Source organism: Erinaceus europaeus, chromosome 16 (assembly GCF_950295315.1).
Source record: "Erinaceus europaeus chromosome 16, mEriEur2.1, whole genome shotgun sequence".
Lineage (NCBI taxonomy): Eukaryota > Metazoa > Chordata > Mammalia > Eulipotyphla > Erinaceidae > Erinaceus > Erinaceus europaeus.
In genome coordinates this window covers 35,981,534-35,999,470 of record NC_080177.1, presented here as the reverse complement: position 1 = coordinate 35,999,470, position 17,937 = coordinate 35,981,534, and the positions used below count along the sequence as shown (strand labels likewise).

Genomic DNA, 17,937 nt, shown 5'->3' with positions numbered 1-17,937 from the left:
GATTTCAGGTTCAATCCCTAGCACCACCATAAGCCAGAACTGAGTAGTGTTCTGATCTCTTTCTCTCAGTATCCCTCTGTATCCTTTTTATTTTTTTAATATTTATTTTTATTTATTTATTCCCTTTTGTTGCCCTTGTTGTTTTATTGTTGTAGTTATTATTGTTGTTGTTGTTGGATAGGACAGAGAGAAATGGAGAGAGGAGGGGAAGACAGAGAGGAGGAGAGAAAGATAGACACCTGCAGACCTGCTTCACCGCCTGTGAAGCGACTGGCCCCTGCAGGTGGGGAGCCGGGGTTCGAACCGGGATCCTTATGCCGGTCCTTGTGCTTTGCGCCACCTGCGCTTAACCCGCTGCGCTACCGCCCAACTCCCCCCTCTGTATCTATTCTTTCTCATTAAAATAAATGAAAATACTTTTTTAAAAATAATATGTAACATACCTGCTAAACTTTATTTTTTACCTGCTAAACTTTAAAATCAAAAATATTTTTTTGGGACCGGGTGGTGGTACACCTGGTTGAGCGCAGGTGTTACAATGCCCAGGGACCCAGGTTCAAGCCCCCGGTCCCCACTTGCAGGGAGAAAGCTTCACAAATGGTGAGGCGGTACTGCAGGTGTCTCTCTGTCCCTCCCTCTACTTCCCCCTTCCCCTCAATTTGTCTGTCTCTATTCAATAAATAAAAATTTTAAAAAATTGAATTAAATTATTTATTTATTGGCTCCAGGGTTATTGCTGGGGCTCCGTACCTGCACTATGAATCCACTGCTCCTGGAGGCTATTTTTTCCCTTTTGTTGCCTTTGTTGTTTATCGTTGTTGTTATTGCTGTCGTTGTTGTTGGATAGGACAGAGAAATCGAGAGAGGAGAGGAAGGCAGAGAGGGGGAAAGATAGACACCTGCAGACCTGCTTCACTGCTCCTGCAGGTGGGGACCTGGGGGATCAAACCGGGATCTTCACACTGTTCCTTGTGTTTTGCGCCATGTGTGCTTAACCCGCTACGGCCTGGCCTCCCCAAAAATATTTTATTTATTTATTTATTTACTTACTTATAGGAGAGAGAGAAATTGAGAGGGGAGGAGAAGATAGACCTGCTTCACCACCTGTGAAGTGACCTCCCTGCAGGTGGGGAACCGGGGGCTTGAACTGGGATCCTTGCACGGGTCCTTGAGCTTCTTACTATGTGCACTTAACCCGGTGTGCCACCACCCAGTCCCCTATTTTATTTTTAGAAACAAAAGTCCAGGAGGTGGTGCAGTGGCTAAGGCATTGGACTCTCAGGCATGAGGTACTCAGTTCAATCCCCGGCAGCACATGTATCAGAATACATCTCTCTCTCCTATCTTTATCATTAATAAATAAAATCTTTTTTTAAAAAAGAAAGAAAAATAGTGAGGGAGGGGGAAAAGAGAGGAAGAGAGACCTGCAGCATTGCTCCATTCGTGAAACTCCTCCCCCCCTCCACGCATATGGGAGCGGGGACTTGAACCCGTGTCCTTGAGCTTGGTAACGTGTGCGCTCTACTGGGTGCGCCATCGCCAGGCCCCTAAACTAAATTGAAGGGCAGGAATCCTGATGCTGCCAGATCAATGATGGGCATCTTGAAACTCACTCATTTGTGATATGATAAACCATTCGTAGCAGTGATCTAACAAGCCACATTCGTTAGCTGTCCCAACAGAGTATCACAAGTATGTGTTTACGAGGGTAGAGTTTTACCTCTGTTCTTGGTGTTGTGTCTGCCCCAAACCGCAAATACTAGAACGAAAAGTATTTAGGTCAGAAAATGGCATGCTTGGGTCTGAGTTGTTCCTGCTCTGTAAGAGTTGGGCAGACGAACTCCCCACCCCACCCACCGCCAGGGGCCACAATACTGTTTCCACATCCCGGGCCCCGGGACGGATGAGCCGAGGGGATCCGGGGCTTTGAACTGCTGGGTCCTTCAGGTGACCAGGAGCCCGGTGGAGCAGAGGCCGGCAGGCGCCAAGCCCGTCGGGCAGCGAGCAGCGCACTCCCGGGGGCGCCGGCCGCCCCGTCCACCGGATTCCCGGTCCTGTGATTGGCCGTGAGCGGCTGCTGCGGGCGGGGAGTCGGGGGCTTTTTCGGGTAAGAGGTTCAGAATTTGGAGTGCGACCGACCTGGATTCGAACACAGCTCTGCTGCGCTGCGGCTGCGAGCCGGCCATCCGCGGCCCCTCCACCCCTCGGCTCGTCCTCGGCCCGCGGGTCTCCGCGCTGCGCTGCGGCCGTCGACGCGGCTCCGGACGCGGGCGGGCGGCGCTCGGGACGCCCCGAGACGGGTGGGCGCCGCGCCGACGCCCTCTGCCGGCCGCCCGCGCTCAACGCTCGGCCCGTGGGACGCCCGCGGCCGGATGCCCTGCGTCCGCGCCCTCCTCGGCCTCCTGGCGACCCTGGTGGCCGGCGGTGCCGTCGCCTTCCTCGTGTACTGCGTCTACTTTGACCACAGGCGACGCGGCGACCCAGCGTTCAAGCGCCGCCTGCGGGACAGTAAGTGTGGGGGCGGCGGGGCGGGGCGGGGCGGGGCGGGGCCCGCGGGCGCGGCGGGCGGCTAGTGCCACCTGGTGGGCGCACGCCGACCTCCGGGTGGCCCCCAACCTGCACGTGTCACGTTGTTTTGCAGAAAGAAGAGCCCAGCAGCAAACGCCTGAGGGACGGGGCACCCAGGTGAAGTGCTTTAGCGACTGCGAAGTGGCATTATAGTGAGTAACCTCCTGGCCAGGAGCTGACCGCTGCCCATGGAGCAGGCTTTCCAGACAGCTTGCATCCCGCCTTGGCCCTCCATAACTAAGCTAGAGATAGATAAGTATCTATCTGTCTAGACATCTCTCGGGGCTGGGTGGTGGTACACCTGGTTGAGTGCACATGTTACAAAGTGTAAGGACCCGGGTTCAAGCCCCCGGTCCCCACCTGCAGCGGGAAAGCTTCTCAAGAGTGGAGAAGCAGAACTGCAGGTGTCTTTCCATCTTGCTCTTTCCCTTCCTCTCAATTTCTGGCTATCTCTGTCCAATAAATAAAGATAACTTAATTTTTTTAAAGGAGCTGTATCTGTGTGTCTATCCATATCTACCTCTTTCTTTGTTTAATTTTTTTTTTATTTATTAATGAGAAAGATAGGAGGAGAAAGAACTAGACATCATTCTGGTACATGTGCTGCTAGGGATCAAACTCAAGACTTCATGCTTGAGAGTCCAGTACTTTTTCCACTGTGCTACCTCCCAGACCACTGTACCTTTTTCTTTTTAGAGAGAGACTGAGAGGGCCAGGCGGTAGTGCACCTGGTTAAGCACATACATTACAGTGCACAAGGACCTGGGTTCAAGCCCCTGTTCCCCACCTGCAGGGGGGAAGCTTCAAAAGTGGTGAAGTAGGGCTGCAGGTGTCTGTTTATTTTCCTTTCCATCTCCCTCTGACCTCTCGATTTCTCTGTCTCTATCCAATAATAAATAAAATACAAATAAATTATATATATATTATATTTATTTATTTCCCCTTGTGTTGCCCTTGTTTTTTTATTGTTGTAGTTATTGTTGTTATTTGATGTCGTCATTGTTAGACAAGACAGAGAGAAATGGAGAGAAGAGGGGAAGACAGAGGGGGAGAGAAAGACACCTGCGGACCTGCTTCACTGCCTGTGAAGCGACTCCCCTACAGGTGGGGAGCTGGGGCTCCAACCCAAATCCTTGCGCTTTGCGCCACATGCGCTTAACCCTCTGCGCTACCGCCCAACTCCCTGAACATTTTTTTTTTACTTTTTTTTTTTGCCTCCAGGGTTATTGCTGGGGCTCAGTGCCTGCACCATGAATCCACCGCTCCTGGAGGCCATTTTTTTCCCCTTTTGTTGCCTTTGTTGTAGCCTTGTTGTGGTTATTATTGTTGTTGTTGATGTCGTTCGTTGTTGGATAGGACAGAGAGAAATGGAGAGAGGAGGGGAGAGAAAGACAGACACCTGCAGACCTGCTTCACTGCCTGTGAAGCGACTTCCCTGCAAGTGGGGATCCGGGGGCTCGAACCCGGATCCTTGCGCTTTGAGCCACGTGCGCTTAACCCACTGTGCCACTTCCCAACACACACACCCCCGAACATTTTTTTTAAACTTTCCATTTGAATATCTTCTTTTGTGAATAGTCTGTTTACATTGTCTTCTCAGATTTCACTAGCCTTGCTTGTTACTGAGTTTTGTGAAATTTTTTTAAATATCTATTAATTTATTTTCCTTTTTGTTGCCCTTGTTGTTTTTATTATTATTATAGTTGTTATTGTTGTTATTGATGTCCTCGTTGTTAGATAAGACAGAGAGAAATGGAGAGAGGAGGGGAAGACAAGAGAGGGGGAGAGAAAGACACCTGCAGACTTGCTTCACCCCCTGTGAAGGACTCCCCTGCAGGTGGGGAGCCAGGGGCTGGAACCTGGATCCTTTTTGGTCCTTGCCCTTGGTGCCACCTGCGCTTAACTCGCTGTGCTACCACCCAAATCTCTTGTGAAATCTTTTATGTATTTTAGGGAAAGGGTAGAAGATAGCATAATGTTTAGGCAAAGAGACTCATGCCTGAGGCTCTAAAGTCCGAGGTTCGATCCCCGCACCACCGTAAGCCAGAGGTGATCAATGCTCTGGTTAAAAAAAAAAATGCATTAAGTCCTGTGCAGTGCTCACTGACCCACCTCCCCAGTCTCTGTATATATTTAGTTGTTTCTGTCTAATAAGTGCTGTATGAATACTTTCTCCCATTCAGTAGGATGTCTTACTGTGTTTGTGATGGCCTCTCTTGCTGTGTGTATATCACTTTGATGTAATCTGGTTGATTTGGCTTTTCTTTTCCTTGCTGTTGGACTCAAGACTCCAAAATCAGTTTGAAGCAGACATCATGGAGTGCTTTGCTAATATTTTCTCTAAACCCTCTTTTTTTTTTTTAAAGACTTTTAAAAAAAGAATTTATTCATGAGAAAGACAGGTGGAGAAAGAAAAGGAATCACTCTGGTACATGTGCTTCTGGGGCTTGAACTCAGGACCTCATGGCTGAGAATCCAATGCTCTATCCACTGCGCCACCTCCTGGACCACACCCTAAGCCCTCTTAACTCCCTCTCAGCCCACCCCTAACAAACCATATTTCATCTGGTGTTTTTCCCTTCTTTTCTCTTTTATTTTATTTTTGAGAGAGATGCAGAGAGAGAGACAAAGAGAAACACCAGAACACTGCTCAGCTCTGGTTTATGGTGGTGCGGGGGATTGAACCTGGGACTTAGGAGCCTCAGGCATTAGAGTCTGTTTGCATAACCATTATGCTATCTCCCCCGTCCTATTTTATTTTTATTATTGGATAGAGACAGAGAAATTGAGAGGGGAGAGGGAGAGGGGAAGGGAGAGCGAGAGCGTGCTGCAACCCAGCTTCACCACTAGTGAAACTTTGCCCCTGCAGGTAGGGACCAAGGGCTTGAATCTGGGTCCTTGTACAGTGTAATATGTGCACTTAACTAGGTGTGCCACTGCCTTCTTTAAATTTATTTACCTTTCTTTCCTCATTTGATAAGTCCCACCTATAAGTGAAATCACCTGGTATTCATCCTTCTTCTGGTTCATCTCTTTTGCCAGAACTTGAGAAAATCACATTAAGTTTAATTTTACTGGAGGCCAGACAGTAGAGCACTGAGTTAAGCACATGGTGTGAAGTGCAATGATGGACGCAAGGATCTGGGTTCAAGCCTCTGGCCCCACACCTGCGGGGGGGAGGGGGTGCTGCTTTGCAAGCAGTGAAGCAGGTCTGCAGGTGTCTATCTTTCTCTCCCTCTCTTTGTCTTCCCCTCCTCTCTCAATTTCTTTCTTATCCAACAACAATAACAACAATAACAGCAACAATCGTGGAAAAAAGATGGCTGCCAGGAGCAGTGATTAGTAGTATAGGCACCGAGCCCTAGCGATAATTCTGGAGGAAAAAAAAAAGTTTAATTATACTTATTTCTTTGGCATCAGGGTTATTGGTAGAACTAAGCCTCTACATCACTCCATTGCACAGTAGTGTTTGTTCTCAACCAGGTGTGCCACTACCTGGTGCCCTCCAGTGTATTTTTTAATCACTTGAAATTGTAACTCAATTTAAGAAATTGGTTTGAGTATTATGAACAATAAATACATTCATCATGCTTTGGATTTAGACATTTGATTCAAGAAGTACTTTATTTTATTTGGGGAGGAGGGATGAACCCAGGACCTTGTCCATATGTGCAACTTCTTGACCTACTTCTAATCTATATTTTTTGGGGAGCAAGGGGCATCAAAGCACAGCTCCACCATCCATGGGACCCTCCTCCCACCCTGTTCTGCCCATGGCTTCCATGTGGTAGTGGGTGTCAAACCCAGTACCCAATACAAGTTTTCAATTCCCGGCTCCCTCAAGATATACCTTTAAATAATCAGTATACTTTTGATCAGTAACAGTATATCTTACACTCACTACTCACTGTTAAATATTTTTTAATCCTTTAGTTATGGGACACAGCAAGTTGTGAAAAATTGCAAAAGCTTTTTCTGCAAGAGTTACAGTTGGGACAACTTTGTCTATCTAGAGGTAAGAACATAAACACTTTTTTTTCACTTTTGTACACAGTTATTCAAGATATTTTATGCTCAAGAAATATTTATTGATTGGTTTTTGGTGTCAAATAATTCAGCCAGCTTGATATGTCATCCAGCTTGCTTCAATTTAAAGATAAACTTTCTTGGGGGTCAGGCAGTAGTAGCGCAGTGGGTTAAGCGCATGTGGCACAAAGCACAAGGGCCGGAGTAAGGATCCCAGTTCAAGCCCTGGGCTCCCCACATGCAGGGGAGTCGCTTCACAGGTGGTGAAGCAGGTCTGCAGGTGTCTATCTTTCTCTCACCCTATCTGTTTTCCCCTCCTCTCTCCATTTCTCTCTGTCCTAGCCAACAATGAACGACATCAACAACAACAATAATAACCACAACAAGGCTACAACAACAAGGGCAACAAAAGGGGGCAAAAAAAAAAAAAAAAAGGCCTCCAGGAGCAGTAGATTCATGGTGTAGGCACTGAGCCCCAGTAATAACCTTGGAGGCAAAAAAAAAAAAATAAAGATAAAACTTTCTCAGCATTTTCACATCATCACATTTCTCATCCCCACTATGTTATAGTTCATGTTTATGTTGTAACCTTGAAAGTTGGTAAATGAAGGGTCGGGCTGTGGCACACCCAGTGATAGCATATATAGTACTAAGTGCAAGGATTTGGGTTCAAGCCCCTGCTCACCACCTACAGGGATGAGACTTCATCAAGTGGGGAAGCAGGTCTGCAGGTGCCTCTTGTTCTCTCTCCCTCTCTATCTACCACTCCTAGCTCAATTTCTCTCTATCCTGTTCAATAAAATGGAAAAAATGGCCTCCAGGAGCAGTGGATTCATAGTGCAGGTACCCTAGAGGTAAAAAAAAAAAAAAAAAAGTTATTTCCAGGAAAAGTTCTTTTTGTTGTTGTTTCTGTTAATTTAGTGCACCTTTTATTAGTGACTTAATAATGGATTACAATATTATAAAATTACAGGGGTATAGTTCCATACTGCAGCCACCACCAAAATTCTGTGATTCATACCCTCCCAGTGATAATCACCATAACTCACAAACTCTTAGAGACAGTTTGGTCACGGTTCCTTTTTTGTTGTTGTTGCAAGGTCATAATATTTCTACTATCTATATTTCTACATATGAACAGAATCATCCAATAGTTAGTTGTCTATCACCTCTTTACTTACTACACTAAGTACAATCAACTCCAGTTCTATTCATTTTGTCCTAATATCATCTTTTTAAAATTTTAAAAAATATTTTATTTATTTATTCCCTTTTGTTGCCCTTGTTGTTTTTTATTGTTGTAGTTATCATTCTTGTTGATGTTGTCCTTGTTGGATAGGACAGAGAGAAATGGAGAGCGAAGGGGAAGACAGGGGGGGAGAGAAAGACAGACACCTGCAGACCTGCTTCACCTTCACCGCCTGTGAAGCAACTGCCCTGCAGGTGGGGAGCTGGGGGCTCAGAATGGCATCCTTAGACCAGTCCTTGCACTTTGCGCCATGTGCGCTTAACCCGCTGCGGTACTGCCCGACTACCATTTAAAAAAATTTTTTTTTAAGAATCATTTTTTTAATGTATTAATGAAAGAGATAGGAGGAGAGAAAGAACTAGGCATCACTTTGGTACATATGCTGCTGGGGATCAAACTCGGGACCTCATGGTTGAGAGTCCAGTGCTTTATCTACTGCGCCACCTCCCGGACCACCCATTATCATCTTTTTAAAAATTTGTTTGTATTATCTTTATTTATTGGATAGATACAGCCAGAAGTTCGAGAGGGACGGGGGTGATAAAGAGCAGAGAGACAGACACCTGCAGCCCTGCTTCACCACTGGCAAAGGTTTCCCCCTGCTTGGGGAAAAAAAAGTGGGGACTAGGTGCTCGAACCTGGGTCCTTGCACACTGTAACATGTGCGCTCAACCAGGTGAGCCACCGCCCGGCCCCATTATCTTTTTTTTCTTTTAACTGGGGGGTAGTATTCTATTGAATATATGTTCCATATTTCTCTATCCAGTCATCTGTTGATGAGCATTTAGATTACTTCCACCCTTTGACTACTGTCAGTAATGCAGCTACAAACATAGGGGTGCATATGCCTTATTGAATAAGTGTTTCCATGTCCTTTAGATAGATGTCTAAGAACCAGGTAAAATTGTAATTGAATTTCTCAAATGATTGAGAGTTTGAACTAAAACTTAAAAAAAATAAATAACTGCCTTATAATGATTTTCCTGAGGGTGAGACAGATTGCATAAGAATTATGCAAACAGACTCTAAAGCCTGAGGTTCCAAGGACCCAGACTAACATAAGCCAAAGTTGAGAGCAGTGCTGTAGTTAAAAAAAATTAAAAATAATGCCTTTTTAATCTTTATAAAATAAATATTTTTTATGATAATAAGAACATTATAAAAAGGGGCCAGGCAGTGGCAAACCTGTTTTTGTGCACACACTACAGTGCCCAAGGATCTGGGTTCAAGCCCCTAGTCCCAGCCTGCAGGGGGAATGTTTCTTGAGTGGTGAAGCAGTGCTGAAGCTGTCTCTCTATATCTCTCCCTTTTTCTCTCCCTCCTTTTTCAGTTTCTATCTCTATACAGTAATAAATAAGTTAATATTTTTAAAAAGAACATTATAAGTGGTGATTTAAATTTTTTTATATTTATTTATTCCCTTTTGTAGTCCTTGTTTTATTGTTGTAGTTATCATTGATGATGTCGTTGGATAGGACAGAGAGAAATGGAGAGAGGAGGGGAAGACAGAGAGGAGGAGAGAAAGACAGACACCTGCAGACCTACTTCACCGCCTGTGAAGTAACTCCCCTGCAGGTGAGGAGCCAGGGGCTCGAACCTGGGCTCGATCCTTACACTGGTCCTTGCACTTTGCACCACGTGTGCTTAACCTGCTGCGCTAATGCCCGACTTCCCAATGATCATTCTTATACTGTCTACTGCAGTGATGTTGGTAGGGGATGTCTTGTATTTAATGGCATCAACTATATTTTGAGTCATAATTTATCCGTATTTAATTCTAGGTAGATTTTAGAAAACACCATAGTGTTGTTATATACAGTGGTTGTAAAACATGAAAATACTGGGGGTCCCACCTCCCCCACCTGCTCATGTGGCCATTTTTTTTCTATCTTTTTTGGATAGGACAGAGAGAAATTGAGAGGGGAGGGGAAGATAGAGAGGGCGAGAGAAAGACACCTGCAGACCTGCTTCATGGCTTGTAATGCAGCTGGCTGCAGGTGGGGAGCCAGGGGCTTGAACGGGATCCTTGTGTGGGTCCTTGAGCTTAGTACTTACAATGTGTGTTTAACCTCTCATCATCCTTGGAGCCAGCCCTTCATGGATTGTCCACCATCCTCCCATGCTGTGCAGGGGATTAAACCCAGGCCCTCATAGTGAGGCTTGTGCTTTATTTGCTGAGCTATCTTCTAGTGCCTGTACTAATGACAAGATGAAAAAAAAAAAAAGATTCGTGGTTTGGGAGGTGGTGCATGGATAAAGCATTGGATTCTCAAGCATGAGGTCCTGAGTTCAATCCCTGGCAGCACATGTACCAGAGTGATATCTGGTTCTTTCTCTCTCTCCTCCTTTCTTTCCCATAAATAAATAAATAAAACCTTTAAAAAAAAGATTCCTTAGAATTTATTTGATATAAGTGGGTGATGAAATAAGAGCTCTAAAGACCTTCATTTGTATAGGTCCCTTTGAAGAGCTCATGACAGGTGTCTTGATAATTTTGTAGTAATAGCACATGCACACGCACACGCGCACACACACACACTGTAATTCTATTACAAAAGTCATGAACAGGGAGTCGGACGGTAGCAGCAGGTTAAGCGCACGTGGCGCAAAGCGCAAGGACTGGAGTAAGGATCCTGGTTTGAGCCCTAGGCTCCCCACCTGCGGGGGGTCACTTCACAAGCAGTAAAGCAGGTCTGCAGGTGTCTGCCTTTCTCTCCCCCTCTTGGCTTTCCCCTCCTCTCTCCATTTCTCTCTGTCCTATCCAACAACAACGACGACATCATCAGCAGGAATATGCTTTTAGTGGCGTGGCAGTGCTGGACCTGGTTGAGTAGACATGCTATAATGTGCAAGGGCCTGGGTTCAAGCCACTGGTCTCCACCTGCAGTCTCTGAGCAGTGGGGAGCTTCTTGAGAAGTGAAGCTGAGCTGCAGGTGTCTCTGTCTTTCTCCCACTTTATCTTCCAAGGTTGTAGATATCGATTGACTATTTTATTTATTTTTACCAGAACACTGCTCAGCTGTAGTTTATAATGGTAGAAGGGATTGAATCTGGGACTTTGGAGCCTCAGACATGAGATTCTTTTTTCATAACAGTTATGCTATTTACCCTCATCTGGTTGAATATTTCTATAACTATCTTGTCTATATTTATATATATTTTCCCCCCTCTTTTTTTCCCTAATGGTCCTGTACTCTCTTCCCTTCCAAATCGATTTATACCCATACCTATTATTTCTTCCAAATGTCCTTCCTTTTTTCCTGTTCTCTCTCTGGGTCCTGATAGATTTGGAGTTGATGTCTATGGTCATATTTAATTAATTAACTAATAAAATTTCCTCTAGGGTTGTCACAGGGGCTTGGTGCCTGCACTCCAAACCTGTTTCTCCTTTGGCCATTTTTTGGATAGGACAGAGAGGAATTGAGGGGGTCGGGGAAGATAGAGAGGCTGAGAGAAAGATAGACACCTGCAGACCTGCTTCACCGCTTGTGAAGTGACTTCCCTGCAGGTGGGGAGCCAGGGGCTTAAACTGGGATCCTTGTGCTTCTTGCTATGTGCACTTAACCCAGTGTGCCACTGCCCACTCCCCCCATGGTCATTTCCTATCATTTTTATCTCTCTGGGAGTATAGACCAAAGTTCTTTTGGGGGTGCAGAAGGTGGGAATTCTGTCTTCTATAATTGCTTCTCTGCTGGATGGGTGTTGCAAGTCAATCCCTACCCCCAGCCTGTTTCTCTCTGTCACTAGTGGGTAGGGCTCTGGGGAGGTGAGGCTCTGGGATACACTGGTGAGGTCGTCATCTGTCTAGGGAAGTCAAGATGGAATCAAGATAGCACCTGCAACTTGGTGGCTGAAAGGCTAAAGTAGGGTGGTCTAGGAGGTGGCGGAGTGGATAAAGCTTTGGATTTGCAAGCATGAGGTCCTGAGTTTGATTCTCGGCAGCACATGTATCAGAGTGATGTCTGGTTCTTTATCTCCTCCTATCTTTCTCATGAATAGATAAATAAATAATAAAAAATATAAAGCAGGACAAATATGATTAATATACAGGAACCAAAAAGCAGATGGGAATAGGGATTTTAGGGTGGAAGGAAGTAAGGATGTCTATGTTAGGTATGCTCCTAGGGGCCCGTGACTTAAGTAGTTTTTGCTTGAGTTTGATAGCTAACATGCAGGTGAGCTAAATATATTGTCTAGGAAGGTGGTGTCAGAATTGAGAATAGGGCTAAAAAGCTGGATTAGGGCAGAGTAGCTTCCAAACTTGAAGAAAATCTATGAATAAAATTAACTGCTTACCGCATCCACCTTACCCAGGGCCCATACATATATTTATATTTAGTACAGGGGACTGTAACCTTCAAGTCCTTGTTGGTCTAAGCTCACAGACCCTGGTCACAGCTGGGAACATTCTAGCCTGCACTCATTTCAGGACCAGTCTTCCTCAAGTGGCAGAGTAGGCTGACTCAGCCTCCCTTTGGATAGTGGGGCATTTCCTTCCATTGATGTTTTTTATAGGGAGGATAAATTCCTAGAGTGGTCCACAAGAGGGCTTCCGATGACATTCTTGATGGAAGTGAGCAGTGATAGGTGGAGAGAGGGATCCATTAGAGGTCTAGAGCCATCCTATCTGTGTGGGAATCCAAGGATTCTCTGACTAGGGCTCCAGATAATGGGGCCAATATTAAGTGAGCCAGTCTCTTGCCCTTTATCCACCTTTTGTAGTCCTTTATCTGATGAGCTTGGACTCTTCCAGTTGCTAAATCATCGAATGTCATTTGTTGTATTCAAACCGGTATTAGGTTTATGGGGTCTGCCTTCTTTGGGTCTTTTTGCTAGATTGCCAAACTAATCTGGTTTAAGTCTGATGGATTATAGAGAATTTATGATGCCTTATTTAGACCCTTCTACTAGGATCCTAGGCTTACTAGATCTAAGTTTAATCACATAGGGCTTTTACTTTGAATTATAATTGCTCCTTGCTTGTGGGTACATTTACACCTATACCCCGTACCCTAGGCCCTAACCTTAGTGTCTGTAACTTTGTTAGATAACATGCCATTTGAAATGGAACTAGATAGTCCCATGTGTTAGGAAAGATTAGAAGCATTGGGAGGTTGACATCTCAGGCTTGGTGTCTGGCCACAATCCACACTAACAACATAACATGGCATGGCAGCACTGGTAGCATTGATTTACAAATTATTGTATTTTACTGTTGATTGTAAACCATTAATCCTCCAATAAAATATATATATATACATATACTTGACCGCACTGTTTTGTGCCCTTTAGGGGTACCTGCTAATCATCATCTTAGATACTGACAGGACCAAATGGGCTTGATCTATCTGGCCTAAGGTTGTAGGTAACTTAAGATATTTAAAAAACTGTGGTCCGGGAGGTGGCGCAATGGCTAAAGCACTAGACTCTCAAGCAAGAGATCCTGAGTTCAGTCTCCAGCAGCACATATACCATAGTGATGTCTGGTTCTTTCTCTCTCTCCTATATTTCTCATTAATGAGTAAATAAAATCTTTTAAAAATGTCAGAGTTTGATTATTATTTTTGTCTCCAGGGTTATTGCTGGGGCTCAGGGCCTGCACTACAAACCTGCTGCTCCTGGAGGCCATTTTTCCCATTTTGTTACATTTGTTGTTGTCATCGTGATTGTTACTGTTGTCATTGCTGTTGTTGGATAGGCCAGAGAAATTGAGAGGAAGGGAAGCCAGACAACCTGCAGACCTGCTTCACCACCTGTGAAGCGACCCCTGCTGCAGGTGGGGAGTTGGGGGCTCAAACCCGGATCCTTCCACCAGTTCTTGTGGTTTGTGCCATGTGTGCTTAACCTACTGCGCTACCTCCTTCTCCCCAGAATTTGATTATCTTACGAATCTTTTATATACTCAGAGCTATGGTCTAGGCAATTAAGAGAACTTGAAGTATTACATCTATTCCCCCCCATGTTAAATTTATACTTTATGAGATTATAATTAGGAATATAGTATCACATCTTTTCTATGACCAGAGGTTTGTGTTCCCTGTACCCCTTGATAACTACTATAGTTTTCCAGTCTTGGATATGGGTTGACTTAAAAAATTTTTTTTTTAATTTATTTTCCCTTTTGTTGCCCTTGTTTTTTTTTTATTGTTATAGTTATTGTTGTTATCAATGTCATTGTTGGATAGGACAGAGAAATGGAGAGAGGAATGGAAGACACAGAGGGTGAGAGAAAGATACCTGGAGACTTGCTTCACTGCTTGTGAAGCGACTCCCCTGCAGGTTGGGAGCCAGGGGCTCAAACCAGGATCTTTACACTGGTGCTTGCATTTAATGCCACCTGCGCTTAACCCACTGCGCTACCACAAAAGGACACCTTTTCTTATTGCTGAGTAATACACTGAGTATATTTCCCATAGCTTTTTTTTTTTTTTTTTTTGCCTTCAGGGTTATTGCTGGGGCTCGGTGCCAGCACTATACATCCACTGCTCTTAGTGGCCATTTTTTTTTCATATTATTGGATAAGACAGAGAAATTGAGAGGAGCGGATATAGAAACACCTGCAGACCTGCTTCATGTCTTATGAAGCAATCCCCCTGCAGGTGGGGATGGGGCTTGGCCTATGTCCTTGTGCACTGTAACATGTGTGCTCAAGCAGGCTCACCACCACCCGGCCCCTGAGACTTGTCTTTAGTATGGTATGCCTTTTAAAGTTCGAATGCTTGGTGCTGTCTTGTCTAGAATGTTCTGTGTTCACGAGATTTCATCTGTTTCAGGAGAACACAGAATGGTGGCTGAACATTTTAGTTATGCCCTTCTAGTGTGTGGACAACCACAAGAACTCCTGAAGGTTTTCAAACGCACACTTCCTCCCAAGGTATTTGAGATGCTGTTGCACACAATTCCCATTATCTGCCAGGTGAGCATATATTGAATTACTTTTGTGAAATCAACATAGCTCTGTTGGGTCTGACTATGTGGAAATAGCGGAGTCCTGTCTTGTCATGCAAACAACCCAGATCTGAGTGTGGCCCCACATCAGCAGCTTTGGTGCGATAGTTTTCCTATCTCCCTATCTTTGAAAAGACACAGGAGTGTGGAAGCCCTGGCAACAACAATGGAGTGTGTGCAGCCCAGTTTTTTTTTTTTTTTTAAGATTTTATTTACTTTTTAATGAAATGGATAGAAGAAAAAGAAAGAGAACCAGAATATCATTGTAGTGCATGTGCTGCCAGAGATCGAACTTGGAATGTCATGCTTGAGAGACCAATACTTTTATCTACTGCGCCACCTCCTGGACCACCCAAAGTTTTTTTTTTTTTTTTTCAAGCCAATGTGTTCACTGATTACATACCACACAGCATATTTTGTATGTGTATAAGCTGGACAATTTCATAGCTCCTGAGTTGCTTTTTTTTTTTTCCCCTTCCTCTCTCCTCCCATTCAGAGAGATAGAGGAGACCTCACAGCACCAGAGCTGCCTCCAGTGCCATAGTAGCTAGCTTCCATGTGATGCTGGGGTTAGCAAGCAGACTACATGCATGGCAAGGCTCAACCTAGTGAATTGTGCCTCAAGTTTAGCAGCATTTTAATCTTTGACTTTGCTTGTTCTTGCCTTGCCCTAAAATATGCCTGTTCCCCCATGTTCCTTTGACTCTACTTCTACTTTCCAATAGTATGGCAAAACATGAAACTCACTTTAGTAAATGTATACATACAGACTAATTAGTCATTTCTTAGGTATAATGAAGTTCATTCACAGGTCAGTGTATCACATTTACTAAATTGCTTGTTTTACTTGTATCAAGTGGAATTCTTTGCAAATCTTTCTATTTATTTTAGGATTCCACTACTTATCTTGAGCCAAAGATAAGTAGTGGAATCCTAAAATAAATATTCCACTGACAATATACTATGTATTTGTCTGATATGGTATTATTCATGTTTGTCTCATATTTTGGAAAAACAACACAGGTTCCATTAGAGTGCAATCGACAACTCTTTTGAAATATCTCCAAGGGAGTAGGTGGTGGCACACCTGGATAAATGCACACATTACTGTGCACGAGCACCCAGGTTCAAGCTACTGGTCCCCACTTGTAGGGGGAAAGCTTCACAATCGGAGAAGCAAGTCTGCAGGTGTCTCTCTCCCTCCCTCTCTTTCAATTACTCTGTCTATCCAATAATAATAAATAAATGAAAAAAGAAAAAAAGAAATAATCTCCAAACTAGCCTCCGATGGGTTGTTTCCTGAATATTTATGAATATGTAGTTAAGATAAGAGTATAGTGCCCATCCTAACACAAGGGAGGCAAGAAAAGGATAGTGCATTGAAATGATTAGAAAGTAACTATCTTATGTATTTACCAGCGATTTGAGGCAGAAATGAATGAACAGGAATACTTGGAGGATGATGCTGATTGAAAAACATTTCAACGTATCCACAGTCCAGTCAGGATGTTGTTACTAAATAGTATAAACAACTGCTCAGTGATATTTGTTTATTTTCCTTTTAGTAATAAAACTTTTTTCTATCATACATGATTGAACACATATTTGCTTTAAAATTAACAGTCACAATTGAAGAAACAATGGTTTATTTTGCAAATCAAATGACCAAGCTGTTGAATCTTAAGGCCTCAACAAATATTTCATCTTTTTTCCCATAAACAATAAGACCTTCTATTTTGATTATTCCTGGTAGACAGCAATTTTGTTACTCCAGGGGTTTCCATTTGCCAAACAGACATGACAGACAGTTTGGCACTGTGGCTACAGCTTTCAGGGGCTCTATGGCGAACCCCCATCTCCAGTGCAATAGTTAATGGCAATCTCTCATCCAAAGTCTACTGATCAGGACTTCTCTACCGTGGTTGGCCAAGGAGTCCTGCTTTGGCTGCCAGTGCTTCATTTTGCTGAATGTGATATTCCTGAAATCTCATGGATATTCTTTGTGTCATTTTTAAATACTTCTGTAAACAATGTTCTGAACAGGTGGTCTAAAAAAAGATCCAAGAGGTAACAAAAAATATTAATCACAAAACACTTTTGAGTATATGACAATGAAATTATATTAATGGGGCCGGGTGGTGACATGTCTGATTGAGCACGAATGTTACCATGTGCAAGGATTCTGGTTCAAGCTCCCTGTCCTCACCTGCAGGGAAGGTAGCTTCACTAGTGGTGAAGTAAGTCTTCAGGCATTTCTGTTTTTCTAAATTTAATTATCATCATCATTGTGATTTTAATATATATAATTATTATTTAAATATTTATTTATTCCCTTTTGTTGCCCTTGTTTTACTGTTGTAGTTATTTTTGTTGTTGTCATTGTTGGATAGGACAGAGAGAAATGGAGAGAGGAGGGGAAGACAGAGAGGGGAAGAGAAAGTCACCTGCAGACCTGCTTCATCGCCTGTGAAGGATCCTCGGGATCCTTACACTGGTCTGTGCGCTTTGTGCCACGTGCGCTTAACCCGCTACGCTACCGTCCGACTCCCTATTATTATTATTTTTAACCAGAACACTGTTCAGCTCTGGCTTATGGTGGTCCAGGAGATTGAATCTGGGACTTTGGAGCCTCAGGTTAAAAAAAAAAAAAAAGGCTATATAACCATCATGGTATCTACCCCCAACCTCTCTTTTCCCCTCCCTTCTTATCCCAACTTCTCTCCATCCTATCAAATAAATGAGATTTTGAAAAGGAATAGTAGTATTAAGTGCTAAGTGACCATTTCTTCATCTCTTACCCATTTGTAAGACTACATACTGAAACCACATGGAGCAAAGGGTAAGTTTTATAAGTGGCGTTTCTCTTTCTCTCTTTGCCTCTCATTCTCTCTTAAAAAAATTTTTTTTGGGAGTCAGGCGGTAGTGCAGCGGGCTAAGCGCATATGGCGCAAAGCGCAGGGACCGGCGTAAGGATCCCGGTTCGAGCCCCTGGCTCCCCACCTGCAGGGGAGTCGCTTCACAGGCGGTGAAGCAGGTCTGCAGGTGTCTTTCTCTCCCTCTCCTCTCTTCATTTCTCTGTCCTATCCAACAACAATGACATCAATAATAACTACAACAATAAAACCATAAGGACAACAAAAGGGAAT

At 44.0% G+C, this 17,937-nt stretch overlaps 2 protein-coding genes and 1 long non-coding RNA gene across 5 annotated transcripts in view; 1 reads left to right on the top strand and 2 right to left on the bottom strand.

Moving 5' to 3' along the window:
- The window catches only part of LOC132533438 (uncharacterized), a 69,326-nt gene extending 67,042 nt beyond the window's left edge, over window positions 1–2,284 (bottom strand). The window contains exon 1 of the long non-coding RNA XR_009545326.1: window positions 2,140–2,284. This is a non-coding gene — a long non-coding RNA (uncharacterized LOC132533438). The remainder of the gene's footprint in view (window positions 1–2,139) is intronic.
- Window positions 1,811–16,379, top strand: TOMM20L (translocase of outer mitochondrial membrane 20 like). 2 transcript variants are annotated; one of them, XM_060174912.1, is made up of 5 exons: window positions 1,811–2,508; window positions 2,642–2,685; window positions 6,502–6,583; window positions 14,617–14,759; window positions 15,288–15,542. In XM_060174912.1, the coding sequence occupies exons 1-5, from the start codon at window positions 2,373–2,375 to the stop codon at window positions 15,333–15,335; spliced, it is 453 nt and encodes a 150-aa protein (XP_060030895.1). In that variant the 5' UTR covers window positions 1,811–2,372; the 3' UTR covers window positions 15,336–15,542. The 2 variants fall into 2 exon arrangements, with proteins under 2 accessions (XP_060030895.1, XP_060030894.1); XM_060174911.1 differs by lacking the exon at window positions 15,288–15,542 and adding an exon at window positions 16,211–16,379 and having other exon boundaries at window positions 1,842–2,508.
- TIMM9 (translocase of inner mitochondrial membrane 9) overlaps window positions 16,328–17,937 on the bottom strand; it is a 14,726-nt gene continuing 13,116 nt past the window's right edge. For both annotated transcript variants that reach the window (XM_016186493.2, XM_016186494.2), the window contains one exon: window positions 16,328–16,839. In XM_016186493.2, coding sequence (XP_016041979.1) covers window positions 16,705–16,839 — 135 coding nt within the window. In that variant the 3' untranslated portion in view covers window positions 16,328–16,704. The remainder of the gene's footprint in view (window positions 16,840–17,937) is intronic.